The following is a 21246-nucleotide window of genomic DNA, read 5'->3' as shown; positions in this document are numbered from 1 at the left end:
ATACCTGTCTATATGAGGTCCCACAGTTGACAGTGCATGTCAGTGTAAAAAATAAGCCGATGAGGTCGAAGGAATTGTCCGGAAAGCTCAGAGGACATTATTGTGTTGAGGCACAATGGGGGTGGAAACTTAATAAACTATGGGGGTAGTAACTCAAACTATGGGGGTAGAAACTCAAACTATGGGGGTAGTAACTCAAACTATGGGGGTAGAAACTCAAACTATGAGTGTAGAAACTCAAACTATGGGGGTAGAAACTCAAACTATGGGGGTAGAAACTCAAACTATGGGGGTAGAAACTCAAACTATGGGGGTAGAAACTCAAACTATGGGGGTAGAAACTCAAACTATGGGGGTAGAAACTCAAACTATGGGGGTAGAAACTCAAACTATGGGGGTAGAAACTCAAACTATGGGGGTAGAAACTCAAACTATGGGTGTAGAAACTCAAACTATGGGGGTAGAAACTCAAACTATGGGGGTAGAAACTCAAACTATGGGTGTAGAAACTCAAACTATGGGGGTAGAAACTCAAACTATGGGGGTAGAAACTCAAACTATGGGGGTAGAAACTCAAACTATGGGTGTAGAAACTCAAACTATGGGGGTAGAAACTCAAACTATGGGGGTAGAAACTCAAACTATGGGGGTAGTAACTCAAAATATGGGGGTAGAAACTCAAACTATGGGGGTAGAAACTCAAACTATGGGGGTAGAAACTCAAACTATGGGGGTAGTAACTCAAACTATGGGGGTAGAAACTCAAACTATGGGTGTAGAAACTCAAACTATGGGGGTAGAAACTCAAACTATGGGGGTAGAAACTCAAACTATGGGTGTAGAAACTCAAACTATGGGGGTAGAAACTCAAACTATGGGGGTAGAAACTCAAACTATGGGGGTAGAAACTCAAACTATGGGGGTAGAAACTCAAACTATGGGGGTAGAAACTCAAACTATGGGTGTAGAAACTCAAACTATGGGGGTAGAAACTCAAACTATGGGGGTAGAAACTCAAACTATGGGGGTAGAAACTCAAACTATGGGGGTAGAAACTCAAACTATGGGGGTAGAAACTCAAACTATGGGTGTAGAAACTCAAACTATGGGGGTAGAAACTCAAACTATGGGGGTAGAAACTCAAACTATGGGGGTAGAAAACTCAAACTATGGGGGTAGAAACTCAAACTATGGGTGTAGAAACTCAAACTATGGGGGTAGAAACTCAAACTATGGGGGTAGAAACTCAAACTATGGGTGTAGAAACTCAAACTATGGGGGTAGAAACTCAAACTATGGGGGTAGAAACTCAAACTATGGGGGTAGTAACTCAAAATATGGGGGTAGAAACTCAAACTATGGGGGTAGAAACTCAAACTATGGGGGTAGAAACTCAAACTATGGGGGTAGTAACTCAAACTATGGGGGTAGAAACTCAAACTATGGGGGTAGAAACTCAAACTATGGGGGTAGAAACTCAAACAATGGGTGTAGTAACTCAAACTATGGGGGTAGTAACTCAAACTATGGGGGTAGTAACTCAAACTATGGGGGTAGAAACTCAAACTATGGGGGTAGTAACTCAAACTATGGGGGTAGTAAGTCAAACTATGGGGGTAGAAACTCAAACAATGGGTGTAGTAACTCAAACTATGGGGGTAGTAACTCAAACTATGGGGGTAGTAACTCAAACTATGGGGGTAGAAACTCAAACTATGGGGGTAGTAACTCAAACTATGGGGGTAGAAACTCAAACTATGGGGGCATTTGGAATGCATCGTTTCGTTGTTGTTGTTGTTTTTGTGAAATATATTTGATTGTATTATTTATGTTAGTTTATGTCTGAATAGATTATGAAAATGATCATGTCATGGATGTGGCTGTTACAGATAGGTGTTTTGTGGCATAATAGAGTCCATGGTCACGGTGAACTTTCCCTCAGCTGGAGAGGAGAGTGACATTGTGGACTACAGTGGGACATTTTGTGACAGCGGAGAAGCCAGTGTAGACATGGAGACACAATTGGTGGCAGATGCAGTGGATTTAAACTTTAACACGTCTTCCACACTCGAGTCGTCCTTTGAAGAAAGAGGAAGTGAGACTGAAGAAAGAGGAAGTGGAAGTAAAAGGGTTACTTAACAAAGACAAGTAAGTTACCCTCTTATAAATGTGGAAGAGGACGTTTAAAAAGAAAAGTAGCATCTTTATAAACACACACTATATGATCGGTGAAAGCTGCTGTGCTGGTTTAAAGTACCAAAAGAGGGTGCATTTTTTTCAACTGAAAGCCGATGCCCAGAGTTACCCATGATGTTACACAGTGATTGAAGTCAATAATTGTCAGACTCAATAGGAAACGGTGAAAAACTGTAAGTATTGAAGCTCTTGCAGGTTATGAAATACTACGATGAAATACTGCTCTTTCAGGTTATGTTTTGGATACATATATACGCTGGATAGCTGTGCCATCATTGATATTAGAATGTTGGAAGTTTAGCCACACACAGAAAAAGGTGCTATCTAGAACCTAAAAGGGTTCTTCGGCTGTCTCCATAGGATAACCCTTTGAAGAACCCTTGTTTGTTTCAGGTAGAACCCTTTTGATTCCCAGTAGGACAGTTTTAGGGTTCCATGTAGAAGCCTTTCTACAGAAGGTTCTACATGGAACCCAAAATGGTTCTACCTGGCACTAAAAAGGGTTCTATGGTGACAGCCTGAAGAACCCTTTTGGAATTTTCTTTCTAAGAGTGTAGATTTATGTGACTGGGTGTAGTCGCACATGCATAACCACAGATGTAGGCTGTCTAAAGTGGTAGGCTATACTTCTGTGGTTAGCACAACGCCTTAGTGTCAAGTCTGTGAGTTCACTAGTAACGGAAGTTGGACTGATATTTTCAACCACTCATTTGGTAGATAAGCCAAATTCAAAGGCGTTATCTTGCATCTTATCTAATCGTACAGTATCTGTTCATTGCTTCTTTGAATCAAGATCAAACTATTTTCAACTCTCAAAGTAAAGGGTAAGAAGTGTGGTTATTTTAGTTTCCTCTGCTGGTTTATTTGATACCCTTTGTTGTCAGAGCATACATACAACTTTCACTACCAGTGAACGTTAGATTGTTTGCTTTCTGTTGAATGTTAATAAAAAATTGTTCCTGACTTGAAATCCTAATTTAGGTGTCAGGTATTCAGCAAATTATCTATTAGGAACATTAGATTATGAGGTTAAAAAGTAGTGGCAGGGCTAATGTCAGGGCTCAGATTATAATGGATCCCTCCTGCAGAGTTCTGGACATGTCCCATCCTGTGATCAAGGAGACCCGCGTGAGTCCCAGGGCAGTGTTAGGCATCTTGACGGAGAGGATTATGACATCACTACCTTGGTCACAAAACATTTTCAGAAGCAGTAACTTGGCATGTACCAAGAACCTAAACGTGGATGACAACCATTTCCCCGCACCCTGCATTTTAGACATTCTAGTATGTAATTCTTAATAACAAACTGTATCTTCACAATTTATCAATGTCAAAAGGACCCAGAGGAAGAATACTAAAGCTGATTTTTGCGATATAAAAATGAAGTAAGAAAAATCTACAGCATGCTATGGATAGCCTTGAATGATACACAACCAATGTTTTTGACTGAAATTATATCCTGTTTGTGTTTATATCCTGTTTCCTGTCATGTCAAAAGCAATGCTACTCTGTTCTGATCCACTCTTTTCCCAGGGAAAGTGAACCTTTCAAAGAGATAGTGTTTGCATTATTGAGTGTCTTGACAACTGTGAAATGTATTTAGAATGCTCTTCAGAAGATGTTGTATGTTTTGAGTGTTCATGTGTTCATCTTAGTTTTGTTTCTTAGGCATCTTTGTCATTTGTGTCTTTGTCATCTGCTGCAGCCAGAAACACAATCCATCACCATCTCTCAGATGTTTGCCAAAGCCACAAAAGCCTTCGTGAAGGACACAGATCATGCAGGTCGCCTGATCCCTGTGTCCAGTCTGAATGACACAGACAAACTGAATCTCCGATCACTCATTGTCAAGACCAGGCACAGATGCTTCTGGCAGGAACCCAAATACCAGTCCCCTGGCTTTACCCTCGGTGATGTTCTGGAGCCTGGAGAGCCTGGAAACACACCTTTAAGCCCAAGTAAGCACCAGAGCATCCCGCTAGTGACAAATAACTATTGGTTGTTGTTGTTCTAAAATATCTGACCATTGATTTAAATATTTATCCTACTCTTGTTTTTCTGAGCAGAATAGGATAATGATAGTGTCATGGATATGTCTGTTAAAGATATGTGCTGTGGTATAATAGCATAGAGTCCATTCAAATGTTGAACTTTCCCTCAGCTGTCAAGGAGTCTGACTTTGTGGACTACAGTGGGACATTTGGTGACAAGAAAGAAATGAATGCAGATGGAAACATGGAGGCAAAGTTGGCTGATTTCAACCTGACCGTGGAAGGGAAATGGTCCACCAAACAGAAGCTGTCCCTTGGCAGCCTGAACAAAGAGAAGGTTGATGTGAAGGACTTACACAACTACTCAAAAAACAGGTGAGTTACCCTATACTATACATATGTTCAATACAGTTATAATACATCATAATACAGTCATTTTACAGTCATAATACATCATAATGCATCATAATACATCATAATACAGTCATAATACAGTCATAATACATCATAATGCATCATAATACATCACAATACAGTCATAATACATCACAATACATCATAATACAGTCATACAACATCATACTACATCATAATACATCATAATACAGTCATAATACATCATAATGCATCATAATACATCATAATACAGTCATAATGCATCATAATACATCATAATACAGTCATAATGCATCATAATACATCATAATACAGTCATAATACAGTCATAATACATCATAATGCATCATAATACATCACAATACAGTCATAATACATCACAATACATCATAATACAGTCATACAACATCATACTACATCATAATACATCATAATACAGTCATAATACAGTCATAATACATCATAATACATCACAATACATCAGAATACAGTCATATACAGTCATAATAGTCATAACACAGTCACAATACGTCATAATACAGTCATATACAGTCATAGCACAGTCATAATACGTCATAATACAGTCATAATACAGTCATAATAGTCATAGCACAGTCATAATACGTCATAATACAGTCATAATAGTCACAATACAGTCATATACAGTCAAAATAGTCAGAATACAGTCATATACAGTCATAATACAGTCATAATAGTCATAATACATTCATATACAGTCATAATACGTCCTAATACAGTCATAATACAGTCATAATAGTCACAATACAGTCATATACAGTCATAATAGTCATAACACAGTCACAATACGTCATAATACAGTCATATACAGTCATAAGTCACAATACAGTCATAATAGTCATAATACAGTCATAATACAGTCATATACAGTCAAAATAGTCACAATACAGTCATATACAGTCATAATACAGTCATACCAAGTCATAAAACAGTCATAATAAGTCATAATACAGTCATATACAGTCATAATAGTCACAATACAGCCATATACAGTCATAATAGTCATAATACAGTCATAATAGTCCCAATACAGTCATATACACTCATAATAGACATAATACAGTCATAAAAGTCATAATACAATCATTTTCATTCATATACAGTCATAATACAATCATTTTCATTCATATACAGTCATAATACGTCATAATACAGTCATAATACAGTCATAATAGTCATAGCACAGTCATAATACGTCATAATACAGTCATAATAGTCACAATACAGTCATAATACAGTCATAATAGTCACAATACAGTCATATACAGTCATAATAGTCATAACACAGTCACAATACGTCATAATACAGTCATATACAGTCATAAGTCACAATACAGTCATAATAGTCATAATACAGTCATAATACAGTCATATACAGTCATAGCACAGTCATAATACAGTCATATACAGTCAAAATAGTCACAATACAGTCATATACAGTCATAATACAGTCATACCAAGTCATAATACAGTCATAATAGTCATAAAACAGTCATAATAAGTCATAATACAGTCATATACAGTCATAATAGTCACAATACAGCCATATACAGTCATAATAGTCATAATACAGTCATAATAGTCACAATACAGTCATATACACTCATAATAGACATAATACAGTCATAAAAGTCATAATACAATCATTTTCATTCATATACAGTCATAATACAATCATTTTCATTCATATACAGTCATAATACATCATAATACAGTCATAATACAGTCATAATACAGTCATAACAGTCATAGCACAGTCATAATACGTCATAATACAGTCATAATAGTCACAATACAGTCATATACAGTCATAATAGTCACAATACAGTCATATACAGTCATAATAGTCATACCACAGTCACAATACGTCATAATACAGTCATAAGTCACAATACAGTCATAATAGTCACAATACAGTCATATACAGTCATAATAGTCATACCACAGTCATAATACGTCATAATACAGTCATAATAGTCCCAATACAGTCATATACACTCATAATAGACATAATACAGTCATAAAAGTCATAATACAATCATTTTCATTCATATACAGTCATAATACAATCATTTTCATTCATATACAGTCATAATACGTCATAATACAGTCATAATACAGTCATAATAGTCATAGCACAGTCATAATACGTCATAATACAGTCATAATAGTCACAATACAGTCATAATACAGTCATAATAGTCACAATACAGTCATATACAGTCATAATAGTCATAACACAGTCACAATACGTCATAATACAGTCATATACAGTCATAAGTCACAATACAGTCATAATAGTCATAATACAGTCATAATACAGTCATATACAGTCATAGCACAGTCATAATACAGTCATATACAGTCAAAATAGTCACAATACAGTCATATACAGTCATAATACAGTCATACCAAGTCATAATACAGTCATAATAGTCATAAAACAGTCATAATAAGTCATAATACAGTCATATACAGTCATAATAGTCACAATACAGCCATATACAGTCATAATAGTCATAATACAGTCATAATAGTCACAATACAGTCATATACACTCATAATAGACATAATACAGTCATAAAAGTCATAATACAATCATTTTCATTCATATACAGTCATAATACAATCATTTTCATTCATATACAGTCATAATACATCATAATACAGTCATAATACAGTCATAATACAGTCATAACAGTCATAGCACAGTCATAATACGTCATAATACAGTCATAATAGTCACAATACAGTCATATACAGTCATAATAGTCACAATACAGTCATATACAGTCATAATAGTCATACCACAGTCACAATACGTCATAATACAGTCATAAGTCACAATACAGTCATAATAGTCACAATACAGTCATATACAGTCATAATAGTCATACCACAGTCATAATACGTCATAATACAGTCATAATAGTCATAATATGGTCATATACAGTCATAATAGTCATAACACAGTCACAATACGTCATAATACAGTCATATACAGTCATAAGTCACAATACAGTCATAATAGTCATAATACGTCATAATACAGTCATAATAGTCACAATACAGTCATATACAGTCAAAATAGTCACAATACAGTCATATGCAGTCATAATACAGTCATACCAAGTCATAATACAGTCATAATAGTCATACAACAGTCATAATACGTCATAATACAGTCATATACAGTCATAATAGTCACAATACAGTCATATACAGTCATAATAGTCACAATACAGTCATATACAGTCATAATAGTCATAATACAGTCATAATAGTCACAATGCAGTCATATACACTCATAATAGACATAATACAGTCATAAGAGTCATAATAGAATAATGTTCATTCATATACAGTCATAATACATCATAATACAGCCATAATAGTCATATACAGTCAGGATACAGTCATAACAGTCAACATAGTATTAATACAGCCATAACAGTAATATATAGTCTTTACAGTCATTATACAGTCATAACAGTCATAACAGTCATAATAGATCATACAGCTCACCTTCCCAAGTAGTCGAAGACCCAAGACCAGCGAGCAAAACTGGTTGCAATGACATCAGGCAGGTATCTTTTGTGTAAAAAGGAAATTTTCAGGTTGAAGTGATTTCAGACAAGAAAGAAGTGGAACTGTACTGGTTTAGCAACTTCCTTAAACTACCTCCTCACTGTTTTCACTACTAGTTTAGTTTAAAGGTACATCCATTTGTTTACTTTTAAAGTAGCTTTCCAGTGTTTCCAGATTTCTATGAAATATGACCTAAAATGTGTCCCTCCTGCAGAGTTCTGGACATGTCCCATCCTGTGATTAAGCAGACCCGTGCAAATCCCAGGGCAGTGTTAGGCGTCTTGACGGAGAGGATTATGACGTCACTACCTTGCCCGGTCACAAACAATGTCCTTAAGCATGGCAATGTAGGAGCCAACGTGAGCGCCTGTGTGTTCCTGAGCGGGAAGGTAGGAGGAAAGATTACCAAGTGTTCTACTGAAGTGAATTATATTTGACTGGTAACTCAGATTTAGATCATCTCTGTTGTAAAATAGATTTTTAATCTCAATAATCTCACTTCATGATAGCTAGGCCTTCATAAATAAAGTCAATGTCAGGACCATATTGACAGATCACAGATGTCTGTTCAGTAGTGGTAATGCTCACAGATGTCTGTTCGGTAGTGGTAATACTCACAGATGTCTGTCTGTTCGATAGTGGCAATACTCACAGATGTCTGTCTGTTCAGTAGTGGTAATACTCACAGATGTCTGTTCAGTAGTGGTAATACTCACAGATGTCTGTTCAGTAGTGGTAATACTCACAGATGTCTGTTCAGTAGTGGTAATACTCACAGATGTCTGTTTAGTAGTGGTAATACTCACAGATGTCTGTTCAGTAGTGCTAATACTCACAGATGTCTGTTCAGTGGTCGTAATACTCACAGATGTCTGTTCAGTAGTCGTAATACTCACAGATGTCTGTTCAGTAGTCGTAATACTCACAGATGTCTGTTCAGTAGTGGTAATACTCACAGATGTCTGTTCAGTAGTGGTAATACTCACAGATGTCTGTTCAGTAGTCGTAATACTCACAGATGTCTGTTCAGTAGTGCTAATACTCACAGATGTCTGTTCAGTGGTCGTAATACTCACAGATGTCTGTTCAGTAGTCGTAATACTCACAGATGTCTGTTCAGTAGTGCTAATACTCACAGATGTCTGTTCAGTAGTCGTAATACTCACAGATGTCTGTTCAGTAGTGCTAATACTCACAGATGTCTGTTCAGTGGTCGTAATACTCACAGATGTCTGTTCAGTGGTCGTAATACTCACAGATGTCTGTTCAGTAGTCGTAATACTCACAGATGTCTGTTCAGTGGTCGTAATACTCACAGATGTCTGTTCAGTAGTCGTAATACTCACAGATGTCTGTTCAGTGGTCGTAATACTCACAGATGTCTGTTCAGTGGTCGTAATACTCACAGATGTCTGTTCAGTAGTCGTAATACTCACAGAGTACCTTTGATATTTTCAGTACAATTTTTCCTTTTGAATAAAGACTTCTAAAATGCCACAATTCAGCATTTTGACTGTGACTTCTGGAAAATGTTTAACCACCTATCCCAACATTTCTCCACGTTTTCACCATCATTGAAAAGGCCCTAGTTCTTTTGTTGTTTTGACAAAGTCATTTCTGATTTTTAATATGGTGAAACTGTTTTCTAAAGAAATATTCAAAATCTAATAGTTAAATCATGGTGTAAAAGCAGGTAAAAACTGTTTCTCCTCTTTTAGTTCATTTTCTGGTGTTTTGTGGTGGAAAACTGAGTGGGTTGAGCGTAACACTTCAAACCTGTTCTCCATAGATTTAAACAAATAAATGGGGAGCTTGCTTTCCATTGCCACTCCCTGCGAACAGGCTTCCATTACCCCTGTCACAAGGATATTTATGGCTGATTTAAAATGGTCAACCCTGATATGGTCAACCTTGTTACTTAATAGGCACTTACTATAATCATTTAAACAAATATCTCTTGAGATGGGAAAACATAATTTTTTACAAAGTTGAACCTTTGCTCTTTATGAGAGACTGTTCAAATTAGGTGAAATCCCAAATTAAATTTGACCAAGTTACACTTCTCAAAAGGCAGCAAATCGTGTTTTTATCATTAGAACCACTTCCTGAAAATGTGGTGGTGTAGAATATGTGACTGTCTGGGTTAGAATCTGGCTCGTCTCTGACTAATTTTAAATGTTCTCCACAGGCCTCTATGAAGCAGATCGGCAGTACTCAGACAGAAAGTGATGTGTCACTGGGTATTCCTGCAAATACTGTCATGGCCTACAGTCTGATTGAGCTCTACATCAAATGCAATGGACAGTTTGGTGAGGAAGTGTATGGTTTGTCAATGTCCCAGGTATAGCTGCATGGTTAAGTACCATGGTAAAGTACACAGCCAGCGTCTATGTTCCTCAGTGTATTTAGTATATCCACTGTATTTAGTATAGCCACTGTATTTAGTATATCCACTGTATTTAGTATAGCCACTGTATTTAGTATATCCACTGTATTTAGTATATCCACTGTATTTAGTATATCCACTGTATTTAGTATATCCACTGTATTTAGTATATCCACTGTATTTAGTATAGCCACTGTATTTAGTATAGCCACTGTATTTAGTATATCCACTGTATTTAGTATATCCACTGTATTTAGTATATCCACTGTATTTAGTATATCCACTGTATTTAGTATATCCACTGTATTTAGTATAGCCACTGTATTTAGTATGGACACTTTATCTGTCTGTGAGTGACTGGTTATGACTGTTGTCTGCTCTTGTCCACAGAGCTGTGCCTCATCCGCAACAATGGGGGCTTTGAAAAGGTTACGTCAAAGGATGAGATTGAAGAGGATGGAATTATGGACCTGAGAGGCGACTTTGATGCCAACAGCCCCTTAAATCTGAACGAAGGTAATAATGCCAGTGGAGGGTAATGCCTCCTGTTCAGCGGTCAACATGTAGTCTACTGAATAGAACGTCTGGTCAACATGTAATGTAGTCTACTGAATGGAACGTCTGGTCAACATGTAATGTAGTCTACTGAATGGAATGTCTGGTCAACATGTAGTCTACTGAATGGAACGTCTGGTCAACATGTAATGTAGTCTACTGAATGGAACGTCTGGTCAACATGTAGTCTACTGAATGGAACGTCTGGTCAACATGTAGTCTACTGAATGGAACGTCTGGTCAACATGTAGTCTACTGAATGGAACGTCTGGTCAACATGTAATGTAGTCTACTGAATGGAACGTCTGGTCAACATGTAGTCTACTGAATGGAACGTCTGGTCAACATGTAGTCTACTGAATGGAACGTCTGGTCAACATGTAGTCTACTGAATGGAACGTCTGGTCAACATGTAGTCTACTGAATGGAACGTCTGGTCAACATGTAGTCTACTGAATGGAATGTCTGGTCAACATGTAATGTAGTCTACTGAATGGAACGTCTGGTCTACATGTAGTCTACTGAATGGAACGTCTGGTCAACATGTAGTCTACTGAATGGAACATTTGGTCAACATGTAGTCTACTGAATGGAACATCTGGTCAACATGTAGTCTACTGAATGGAACGTCTGGTCAACATGTAATGTAGTCTACTGAATGGAACGTCTGGTCAACATGTAATGTAGTCTACTGAATGGAACGTCTGGTCAACATGTAGTCTACTGAATGGAACGTCTGGTCAACATGTAATGTAGTCTACTGAATGGAACGTCTGGTCAACATGTAATGTAGTCTACTGAATGGAACGTCTGGTCAACATGTAGTCTACTGAATGGAATGTCTGGTCAACATGTAATGTAGTCTACTGAATGGAACGTCTGGTCAACATGTAATGTAGTCTACTGAATATAATGTTCCATATTTAAATCGTTCTCTTTGATTAGTAATTACAATGTTTCCACACTTTTGGAATATAAAATGAAATGATTTGCTACATAAAAATAGGACACTTTAACAAAATGGTCTCTGTGTTGTTTGTGCGTTGATAGAACTGGACAAACTGAGTGGTCATTTCCAGCTGCTGTCAGTCCTGCCGGTGGCCAAACGCTCCTCTCTGCTCCAGCTCCTCAAGACAACCATGGAGGACAGAGAGGCAGTCAGTGTGCTGGAGAGTGTGGTGAGTGGTAGAGGTCTTCACGGGTCCAACAGATCTGAAATCCGACCCGGGACCCGAGTGGGTTCGGGTCCTAAATTCTGACTTTTGTCTCGGCTCTGGGTCATGTCTGATCTAATTGCCACAGGTATTTGGGTATGTGTAATTACAATTGATTTACCGAATGGACCTGATTGGACGGCAAAGAGGAAGAGGACGGCTCTTGTTATCTGTTTCAGCCAATTGCAACACAATAAAATGTATAGCTTATGTCCAACTGAAACTGATTCCGGCCGCTCACCTGACATGCCCCTGCTGCTGAGGAGAGGGAGAGAGAGAGCGAGTGAGTAAAAGGAGACATTGTCTAGGCTACTGTTATTCCTGAAGATTGAGGCCTTTTTCAATGGAGTAAAGCGAAAGTTGGAGGAAAAAGCGTGTTATCAGGATAAGGTAAGACCCAGATGCAGACCGAGTCGAAGTAACAATGTTTATTTCAGCAACAGAGGCAAAGGTACAGGACGGCAGGCAGGCTCAGAGTCAGGACAAGCAAGGGTCAAAAACCACCAGGAGGGCAAGAAAAATAGAGGCTGGGAAAAGACAGGATCTGACAGGACAAACGCTGGTATGCTTGACAAACAAGACGAACTGGCAACAGACAAACAGAGAACACAGGTATATGTACACAGGGGATAATGGGGAAGATGGGCGACACCTGGAGGGGTTTGGAGACGAGCACAAAGACAGGTGAAACAAATCAGGGCATGACAGTACCCCGCCCTCTAGGAGCGACACCTGGCACCCTACATGGGCGCATACCTGGTTGACCGGGGTGCCAGCGGTGGAGGTCGGCGATGAGGGCTGGGTCCAGAATGTCTCTAACAGGGACCCAGCAGCTCACCTCCAGGCCATAACCCTCCCAGCCCTATAGTAGTAGTCCTATAGTAGTAGTCCTATAGTAGTAGTCCTATAGTAGTAGTCCTATAGTAATAGCCCTATAGTAGACCTATAGTAGTATTCCTATAGTAGTAGTCCTATAGTAGTAGTCCTATAGTAATAGCCCTATAGTAGACCTATAGTAGTAGTCCTATAGTAGTAGTCCTATAGTAGTAGTCCTATAGTAGTAGCCCTATAGTAGTAGCCCTATAGTAGTAGTCATATAGTAGTAGTCCTATAGTAGCCCTTTTGTAGTCCTATAGTAGCCCTATAGTAGTAGCCCTATAGTAGTAGTCCTATAGTAATAGCCCTATAGTAGACCTATAGTAGTAGTCCTATAGTAGTAGTCCTATAGTAATAGCCCTATAGTAGACCTATAGTAGTAGTCCTATAGTAGTAGTCCTATAGTAGTAGCCCTATAGTAGTAGTCATATAGTAGTAGTCCTATAGTAGCCCTTTTGTAGTCCTATAGTAGTAGCCCTATAGTAGCCCTATAGTAGTAGTCCTATAGTAATAGCCCTATAGTAGACATATAGTAGTAGCCCTATAGTAGTAGTCATATAGTAGTAGTCCTATAGTAGCCCTTTTGTAGTCCTATAGTAGCCCTATAGTAGTAGCCCTATAGTAGCCCATTTGTAGTCCTATATTAGCCCTATAGTAGTAGCCCTATAGTAGTAGTCCTATAGTAGTAGGCCTATAGTAGTAGCCCTATAGTAGCCCTTTTGTAGTCCTATAGTAGTAGCCCTATAGTAGCCCTTTTGTAGTCCTATAGTAACCCTATAGTAGTAGCCCTATAGTAGTAGTCCTATAGTAGCCCTTTTGTAGTCCTATAGTAACCCTATAGTAGTAGCCCTAGAGTAGTAGTCCTATAGTAGTAGCCCTATAGTAGTAGCCCTATAGTAGTAGCCCTATAGTAGTAGTCATATAGTAGTAGCCACACACCCACCCACCCACCCACCCCTACCTACCTACCTACCTAATGGCAGGAATTAATATATTCCTCTCTCTCTTGTCTTGTCACAGCTGGATCAGATGTATGCAGGTGAGACTCCTGACCTGGGTGACCTGGAAGAGTCTGAGAGGGAAACAGTCCAGGCCATATTGGATCTTGTAGACCAATGTGATGGGAAGGATGAGGACGAGATCAGATCCTCACTTCTCAGTGCCGTCCACCTCATTGTCAGTGCCATGGATGGTGAGATAGAGAGCAGTTTTCACAGGATTCTCCAGTTATTATTTGATCAGTTCCTGGGAAACTAGTTTCACTACTGTGGTTTTATGTGTGTATATTTATTTATTCAGGAATGACAGATGAAGGTCTCTCTGTGTTGGGATCCTGTTGCAGTCCTCCAGTCTTACAGGCCCTGCAGATCCTGGTGAGTTCACACCTGCTTGATTGAGCCTCCAGTCCTGTATGACCTGGAGTTCATTTTTCTAGGTTTTTGTTTATGTAAATGTATTTGAGTTTATGTAAATGTATTTGAGTTTATGTAAATGTATTTGAGTTTATGTAAATGTATTTGAGTTTATGTAAATGTATTTAGGTTTATGTAAATGTATCTTCCCATGTTAAATAAACTAATATTTCTACCATTATGATAACATTGTACCACCAAATCAAATCAAATCAAATCAAATTTATTTATATAGCCCTTCGTACATCAGCTGATATCTCAAAGTGCTGTACAGAAACCCAGCCTAAAACCCCAAACAGCAAGCAAAGCAGGTGTAGAAGCACGGTGGCTAGGAAAAACTCCCTAGAAAGGCCAATACCTAGGAAGAAACCTAGAGAGGAACCAGGCTATGTGGGGTGGCCAGTCCTCTTCTGGCTGTGCCGGGTGGAGATTATAACAGAACATGGCCAAGATGTTCAAATGTTCATAAATGACCAGCATGGTCGAATAATAATAAGGCAGAACAGTTGAAACTGGAGCAGCAGCACAGTCAGGTGGAAGTTGAAACTGGAGCAGCAGCATGGCCAGGTGGACTGGGGACAGCAAGGAGTCATCATGTCAGGTAGTCCTGGGGAATGGTCCTAGGGCTCAGGTCAGTTGAAACTGGAACAGCAGCATGGCCAGGTGGACTGGGGACAGCAAGGAGTCATCATGTCAGGTAGTCCTGGGGCATGGTCCTAGGGCTCAGGTCCTCCGAGAGAGAGAAAGAAAGAGAGAAGGAGAGAATTAGAGAACGCACACTTAGATTCACACAGGACACCGAATAGGACAGGAGAAGTACTCCAGATATAACAAACTGACCCCAGCCCCCCGACACATAAACTACTGCAGCATAAATACTGGAGGCTGAGACAGGAGGGGTCAGGAGACACCACCAGTAGCAGTACTGACACCAATGACGGTAACCAGTGGCAATTTTTAACAAAAATATTGGTGGGGCAAACTCAATGAAAAAAGTGAATATGCATTGATACATTACTACACTAAACATTGAATGCACCATCATAAATAACTACCAATCCCAGAAATTAGTTTTGAGCCACACACAAAAAAAGTTATAGCATAGCATGGAACCCAAACCGGCTGCGTGCATCGTGCATAAATGTATTTTGTCTCTCCACACCAAAACGCGATCATGACACGCAGGTTAAGATATCAAAACAAACTCTGAACCAATTACATTATTTTGGGGACAGGTCGAAAAGCATTAAACATTTATGACAATTTAGATAGCTAGCTTGCACGTGCTAGTTAATTTGTCCTATTTTGCTAGCTTGCTGTTGCTAGCTAATTTGTACTGGGATATAAACATTGAGTTGTTATTTTACCTGAAATGCACAAGGTCCTTTATTCTGACAATTAATCCTCAATAAAATGGTCAACCGAATCGTTTCTAGTCATGTCTCCTCCTTCTAGGCCTTTTCTTCTCTTGACTTTATATTGCGATGGGCAACTTTCATAAATTAGGTCCATTACCGCCACTGACCTCGTTCGTCTTTCAGTCACCCACGTGGGTATAACCAATGTGGAGATGGCACGTGGGTACCTGCTTCTATAAACCAATGAGGAGATGGGAGAGGCAGGACTTGCAGCGCGATCTGCATCAGAAATAGAACTGACTTCTGTTTTAGCCCTTGGCAACGCAGACGCTCGTTGGCGCGCGTGAGCAGTGTGGTTGCAATAATTTAATAATATAGATTTCTAAATGTATTTTGCAACGCTCGCGCACGTGACGTGAGCGGTGTGGTCAGCTGATTACAGGCTAACTACACCGCTTGCGTCACGTGACGTGAGCGGTGTGGTCAGCTGATTACAGGCTAACTACACCGCTTGCGTCACGTGACGTGAGCGGTGTGGTCAGCTGATTTCAGGCTAACTACACCGCTTGCGTCACGTGACGTGAGCGGTGTGGTCAGCTGATTTCAGGCTAACTACACCGCTTGCGTCACGTGACGTGAGCGGTGTGGTCAGCTGATTACAGGCTAACTACACCACTTGCGTCACGTGACATGAGCGGTGTAGTCAGCTGATTACAGGCTAACTACACCGCTTGCGTCACGTGCGCGAGCGTTGCAAAATAAATTGGGTTCTGTGGGTTATGACCAGTGTATAGGCTACTGCCCATATCTTTGGCTCCTATTGCAAGGAAGACCACGGTAGTCCAGCATACTTTATAGAGTAAAGTCTATTTGACTTCAGAATCAATATCAGCATCGCTCTGCAATATTGCTAATCACTGTTAGTGATGGGACGCAGCAGAACACCATTCTGAGTGCAGTTGCCTCTGCCTGTCTGTTAACAAGATGCTCAGGTTATGAATAAAGCAACAATGTTTATAAAGCTACTCTCTGCCTCGCTTCAACCATTGCATAGATTCAGTTCCATGGGTTTTTACATTCTGACATCAATCATTAACAACAACACGTAGTAGCTAGCTAGCTACCTCAAACAGCAGCTGTTAGCCACCGCAAGTTCCATCCAAACCACTCAGGTTGAATTATTTTCTAACTTGCTCTATTTAACTGAGGCCTGTTCAGTGGTTGATGAGCACCAAGATGTTTTATCCATACAAGTTTTAAAATAATTTGCTAGGAGATTGTTGACATGATTCATGATGACTTTTCAGCTAGCTAACTAGAAGACGATAAACAACTATGACATTTCTACCAGAGATAAGATGTCTATTTATCTTTGGCAAATGACATCAAGCCTTCTTGGGCGGACACTACTAATGAATCTCAATGGCAGCACCCAAGTGGGCTACAGCTGACTGAGTCCCCAGGCTAGCCTCTCCATAACAGATCACTGAGGGAGGTTGAAACAGCTGCATTAGGGAGCTGCCTTTCCTCAAATCAAATTGACCAAAATAACAGTACAACAGGGAACGAGCATGTACTGTGTGCTTTATTAGCTCAAGCAATTACAAATCAAATGTGTTTGAATGAAATCCAGAATTACATGCAGAACAGCGCCATCTCCTGGATAGTGGTGGGGCTGCCCTGAATGATGTATTGCATCAAAGTATATGTGCCAATACAGAGGCAGATGCAAGATGCAAGCAACGATGGTTTAATGAATACAGTTTACAGCAGCAACAGGACAGACAGACTGTACTCAGACGGAATCCGACCCAGGGACTAGGGCGCATCTTCCGATGATAGCGTGCTGAGAAATCCAGGGGAGTGTGTCCGGATGGGTAGGAGGGAGCACAGCAGATAATCCACACAAGGGCGGTGAGAGATGAGCACGGACACACGACACAACCTCAGAGAAGTAACAACGATCTGACAACAAGAAACACTGGTTACAGAACATATAAAGGGAAGATAAGTGATTCCAGCTGGCACAGACAATCAGGCCGAGATTGGGAACCACGCCCACCCAAACACGGGGGAGAGAGAGAGAGAGAGAGAGAGAGAGAGAGAGAGAGAGAGAGAGAGAGAGAGAGAGAGAGAGAGAGAGAGAGAGAGAGAGAGAGAGAGAGAGAGAGAGAGAGAGAGAGAGAGAGAGAGAGAGAGAGAGAGAGAGAGAGAGAGAGAGAGAGAGAGAGAGAGAGAGAGAGAGAGAGAGAGAGAGAGAGAGAGAGAGAGAGAGAGAGAGAGAGAGAGAGAGAGAGAGAGAGAGAGAGAGAGAGAGAGAGAGAGAGAGAGAGAGAAAGAGAAAGAGAGAGGGAGGCAGTGGATTCATGAACCGTGACAGTATAGGTCACATCAATTACACGTTTATAAGTAATTTAGGAGTTTCTTAAATGGAGGCCACCGATCTCAAATCTAAGGTAATTTAACCTTTAAAAGTAATTTACTTAATCATTTACTAAAGAGATTTGATTAATCATTTTGCTCAGTGTAATTTCCCTTCATTTAAACTGAGTTACACCAATTACACGTTTTATTTAAACACACCAAATTATCACTGGAATCATAACATGTGAGACATACTAATTAGCTAACATACTGATTAGCGAATCATTTTATTTAATATAGACCCCTCTCCTGATAACAGTTTGCCACTGGAAAGAATGCTTAAGGTCCTTGTATATCTTTGTAATGAGTGATCTACAAGGCTGTAACACTAATGATATGAAATACATTTGTTTATTTTATATAATTCAAAATAATATATCTCTAAATCTCCAAAATAACTCTACTCATCAATACTGGGACAAGCCTATTTGCTTCTAAGTATTTTAAACAATGCATACAAATCAGGTTTTGCAGTATAAAGGACTTCCATTATGTTTCACATTGATAAACAGTTCAGTATCAATTAAAACATGCATCATGTCTAACTATTTGTCATTTTAAAGTGTTTTTCATTGTTGCAAATTCTAGGGATGCAGATGCCACATTAATTCCTGTGCTGCTTGTCCTCCAGGTGCAGCATGTGGCAGCAGGGAGTGGGGAGACCCTCTCTCTGAGAGATGCTGGTCTGGCTGTTCTGACTGAGGAGGAGGTGTATCAGAGGACAGAGAGTCTCTTTGGTCACTCTGAAGTTACACTGAAGAGAGAGGAGGACACACTGAGGACAGAGATGAAGGACCAGCCTGGATACCTTCCTCTAGTCATGAGTATCACTGTGAAAGGCCTGGCCTCTTTAGTGTAAGGAGGGAGGGAGAGGGAGAGAGAGAGAGACCATGCAACTTGTAAATCCTGTTTGAACTGATACACTCAGTATTCCATTCCATGTCTTACTCTTGCACTAGTTGAGCCACAGAACCAGTGATCAACAGTGAATGTATCCTTGTAATGTTTTCAGTTAAGTTCAACAAATGATATCAGACGTCCCGACCTCCATTCTTCTAGTCATTAGATAATACAACATAAAGTGGGACATTACAGAGGGGGGAGGGAGGGAGGGGGGGGGGGGGGTTAGTTTATTAGGATCCCCATTAGATAATACAACATAAAGTGGGACATTACAGAGGGGGGGTTAGTTTATTAGGATCCCCATTAGATAATACAACATAAAGTGGGACATTACAGATAATAATGATTCTTTACTCAAAGATACCCTAGACATCCCCAATGCTGAATATGTGGAGTCAGAATGATGGTCCATTCCTGTGATGTCTGTGAGATTCAGTGATTGAAGAACAAAGACATTTTGTCATCAGAAACCCTAGTGAGTGTGGGTGAGAGGGTATGAGTGGGAGTATGTGTGGGTATATGTCTATACATATGAATGGGAGAGTGAAGGAGGGTGAATATTAATATGTGTAGGAGGGTGGGAGAGAATGGGTGTGTGGAGGACTAAGCTATATGTTGTGTGTGAATGAAGGAGAATGAATGAGGAAGTAGAGGGGAGGTGGTGATAAACTGGGTCTGGTGGGTAAGAGGGTAAGGATGGAAGGGTGGGACAAGCTTGGCTTGGGGAGGCAAGGGGGAGTAATGATGGCAGATGGGGTTAAGCGTGGCTTTGGTGGGGTTAAGGGGGGAGAACAGGGAGGGGGGGTGGAGAGGGATGGATATTGTTAGAGAGAGAGAAGGAACAACTTAATTATACTACGATGTCATTGTATTTCTTTATGACTTGTAAAACCTTTACAACATGAATAAGAGTTCAGGACAGATCAGGAAAGGATGTTGATTATTATTATTATTCCTTGTTTGTCATTACAACTAAGATGTAATGGTTATTGGTGAGAATGGAGAGGGGCTATATTCAGGGGATTCGGATGGGGTGACTGGGAGGGCATCAGGCACTTTTCTGAGGTGAGAGGGTCTATATCCAGGGGATTGGGATGGGGTGACTGGGTGGGCATTAGATACTTCTCTGAGGTGAGAGGGTCTATATCCAGGGGATTGGGATGGGGTGACTGAGAGGACATTAGATACTTCTCTGAGGTGAGAGGGTCTATATCCAGGGGATTGGGATGGGGTGACTGGGAGGGCATTAGACACTTCTCTGAGATGAGAGGGTCTATATCCAGGGGATTGGGATGGGGTGACTGGGAGGGCATTAGATACTTCTCTGAGGTGAGAGGGTCTATATCCAGGGGATTGGGATGGGGTGACTGGGAGGGCATTAGATACTTCTCTGAGGTGAGAGGGTCTATATCCAGGGGATTGGGATGGGGTGACTGGGTGGGCATTAGATACTTCTCTGAGGTGAGAGGGTCTATATCCAGGGGATTGGGATGGGGTGACTGGGAGGGCATTAGACACTTCTCTGAGGTGAGAGGGTCTATATCCAGGGGATTGGGATGGGGTGACTGGGTGGGCATTAGATACTTCTCTGAGGTGAGAGGGTCTATATCCAGGGGATTGGGATGGGGTGACTGGGAGGGCATTAGATACTTCTCTGAGGTGAGAGGGTCTATATCCAGGGGATTGGGATGGGGTGACTGGGAGGGCATTAGACACTTCTCTGAGGTGAGAGGGTCTATATCCAGGGGATTGGGATGGGGTGACTGGGAGGGCATTAGACACTTCTCTGAGGTGAGAGGGTCTATATCCAGGGGATTGGGATGGGGTGACTGGGAGGGCATTAGATACTTCTCTGAGGTATGTGTGGGGCCTCCACTCATCCCATTTCAGTCTCTCAGAGGACCCACT

General features: G+C 40.2%; 2 protein-coding genes across 4 annotated transcripts; one reads left to right on the top strand and one right to left on the bottom strand.

Annotated features, from left to right (window-relative positions):
• Window positions 1–2102: 2102 nt before the first annotated feature.
• On the top strand, window positions 2103–19461 carry LOC109878007 (gasdermin-E-like). 3 transcript variants are annotated; one of them, XM_031812220.1, is made up of 10 exons: window positions 2103–2148; window positions 3902–4154; window positions 4358–4562; window positions 8425–8599; window positions 10399–10519; window positions 10987–11112; window positions 12202–12329; window positions 14262–14433; window positions 14541–14614; window positions 19067–19415. In XM_031812220.1, exons 2-10 carry the CDS (start codon window positions 3932–3934, stop codon window positions 19292–19294), a joined length of 1452 nt encoding a protein of 483 aa, XP_031668080.1. In that variant the 5' UTR covers window positions 2103–2148; window positions 3902–3931; the 3' UTR covers window positions 19295–19415. The 3 variants fall into 3 exon arrangements, with proteins under 3 accessions (XP_031668080.1, XP_031668078.1, XP_031668079.1); XM_031812218.1 differs by having other exon boundaries at window positions 2109–2369; window positions 19067–19461; XM_031812219.1 differs by lacking the exon at window positions 2103–2148 and adding an exon at window positions 2852–3020.
• Window positions 19462–20324: 863 nt separating this feature from the next.
• On the bottom strand, window positions 20325–21218 carry LOC116359251 (extensin-like). Its single transcript, XM_031811810.1, has one exon. The coding sequence runs from the start codon at window positions 21216–21218 to the stop codon at window positions 20325–20327; it is 894 nt and encodes a 297-aa protein (XP_031667670.1).
• Between the last annotated feature and the right edge of the window lie 28 nt (window positions 21219–21246).

Source organism: Oncorhynchus kisutch, unplaced genomic scaffold, assembly GCF_002021735.2.
Source record: "Oncorhynchus kisutch isolate 150728-3 unplaced genomic scaffold, Okis_V2 Okis02a-Okis13b_hom, whole genome shotgun sequence".
Lineage (NCBI taxonomy): Eukaryota > Metazoa > Chordata > Actinopteri > Salmoniformes > Salmonidae > Oncorhynchus > Oncorhynchus kisutch.
Note: the sequence above shows the minus strand (reverse complement) of the source record. Positions and strands in the feature narration are given on the sequence as shown.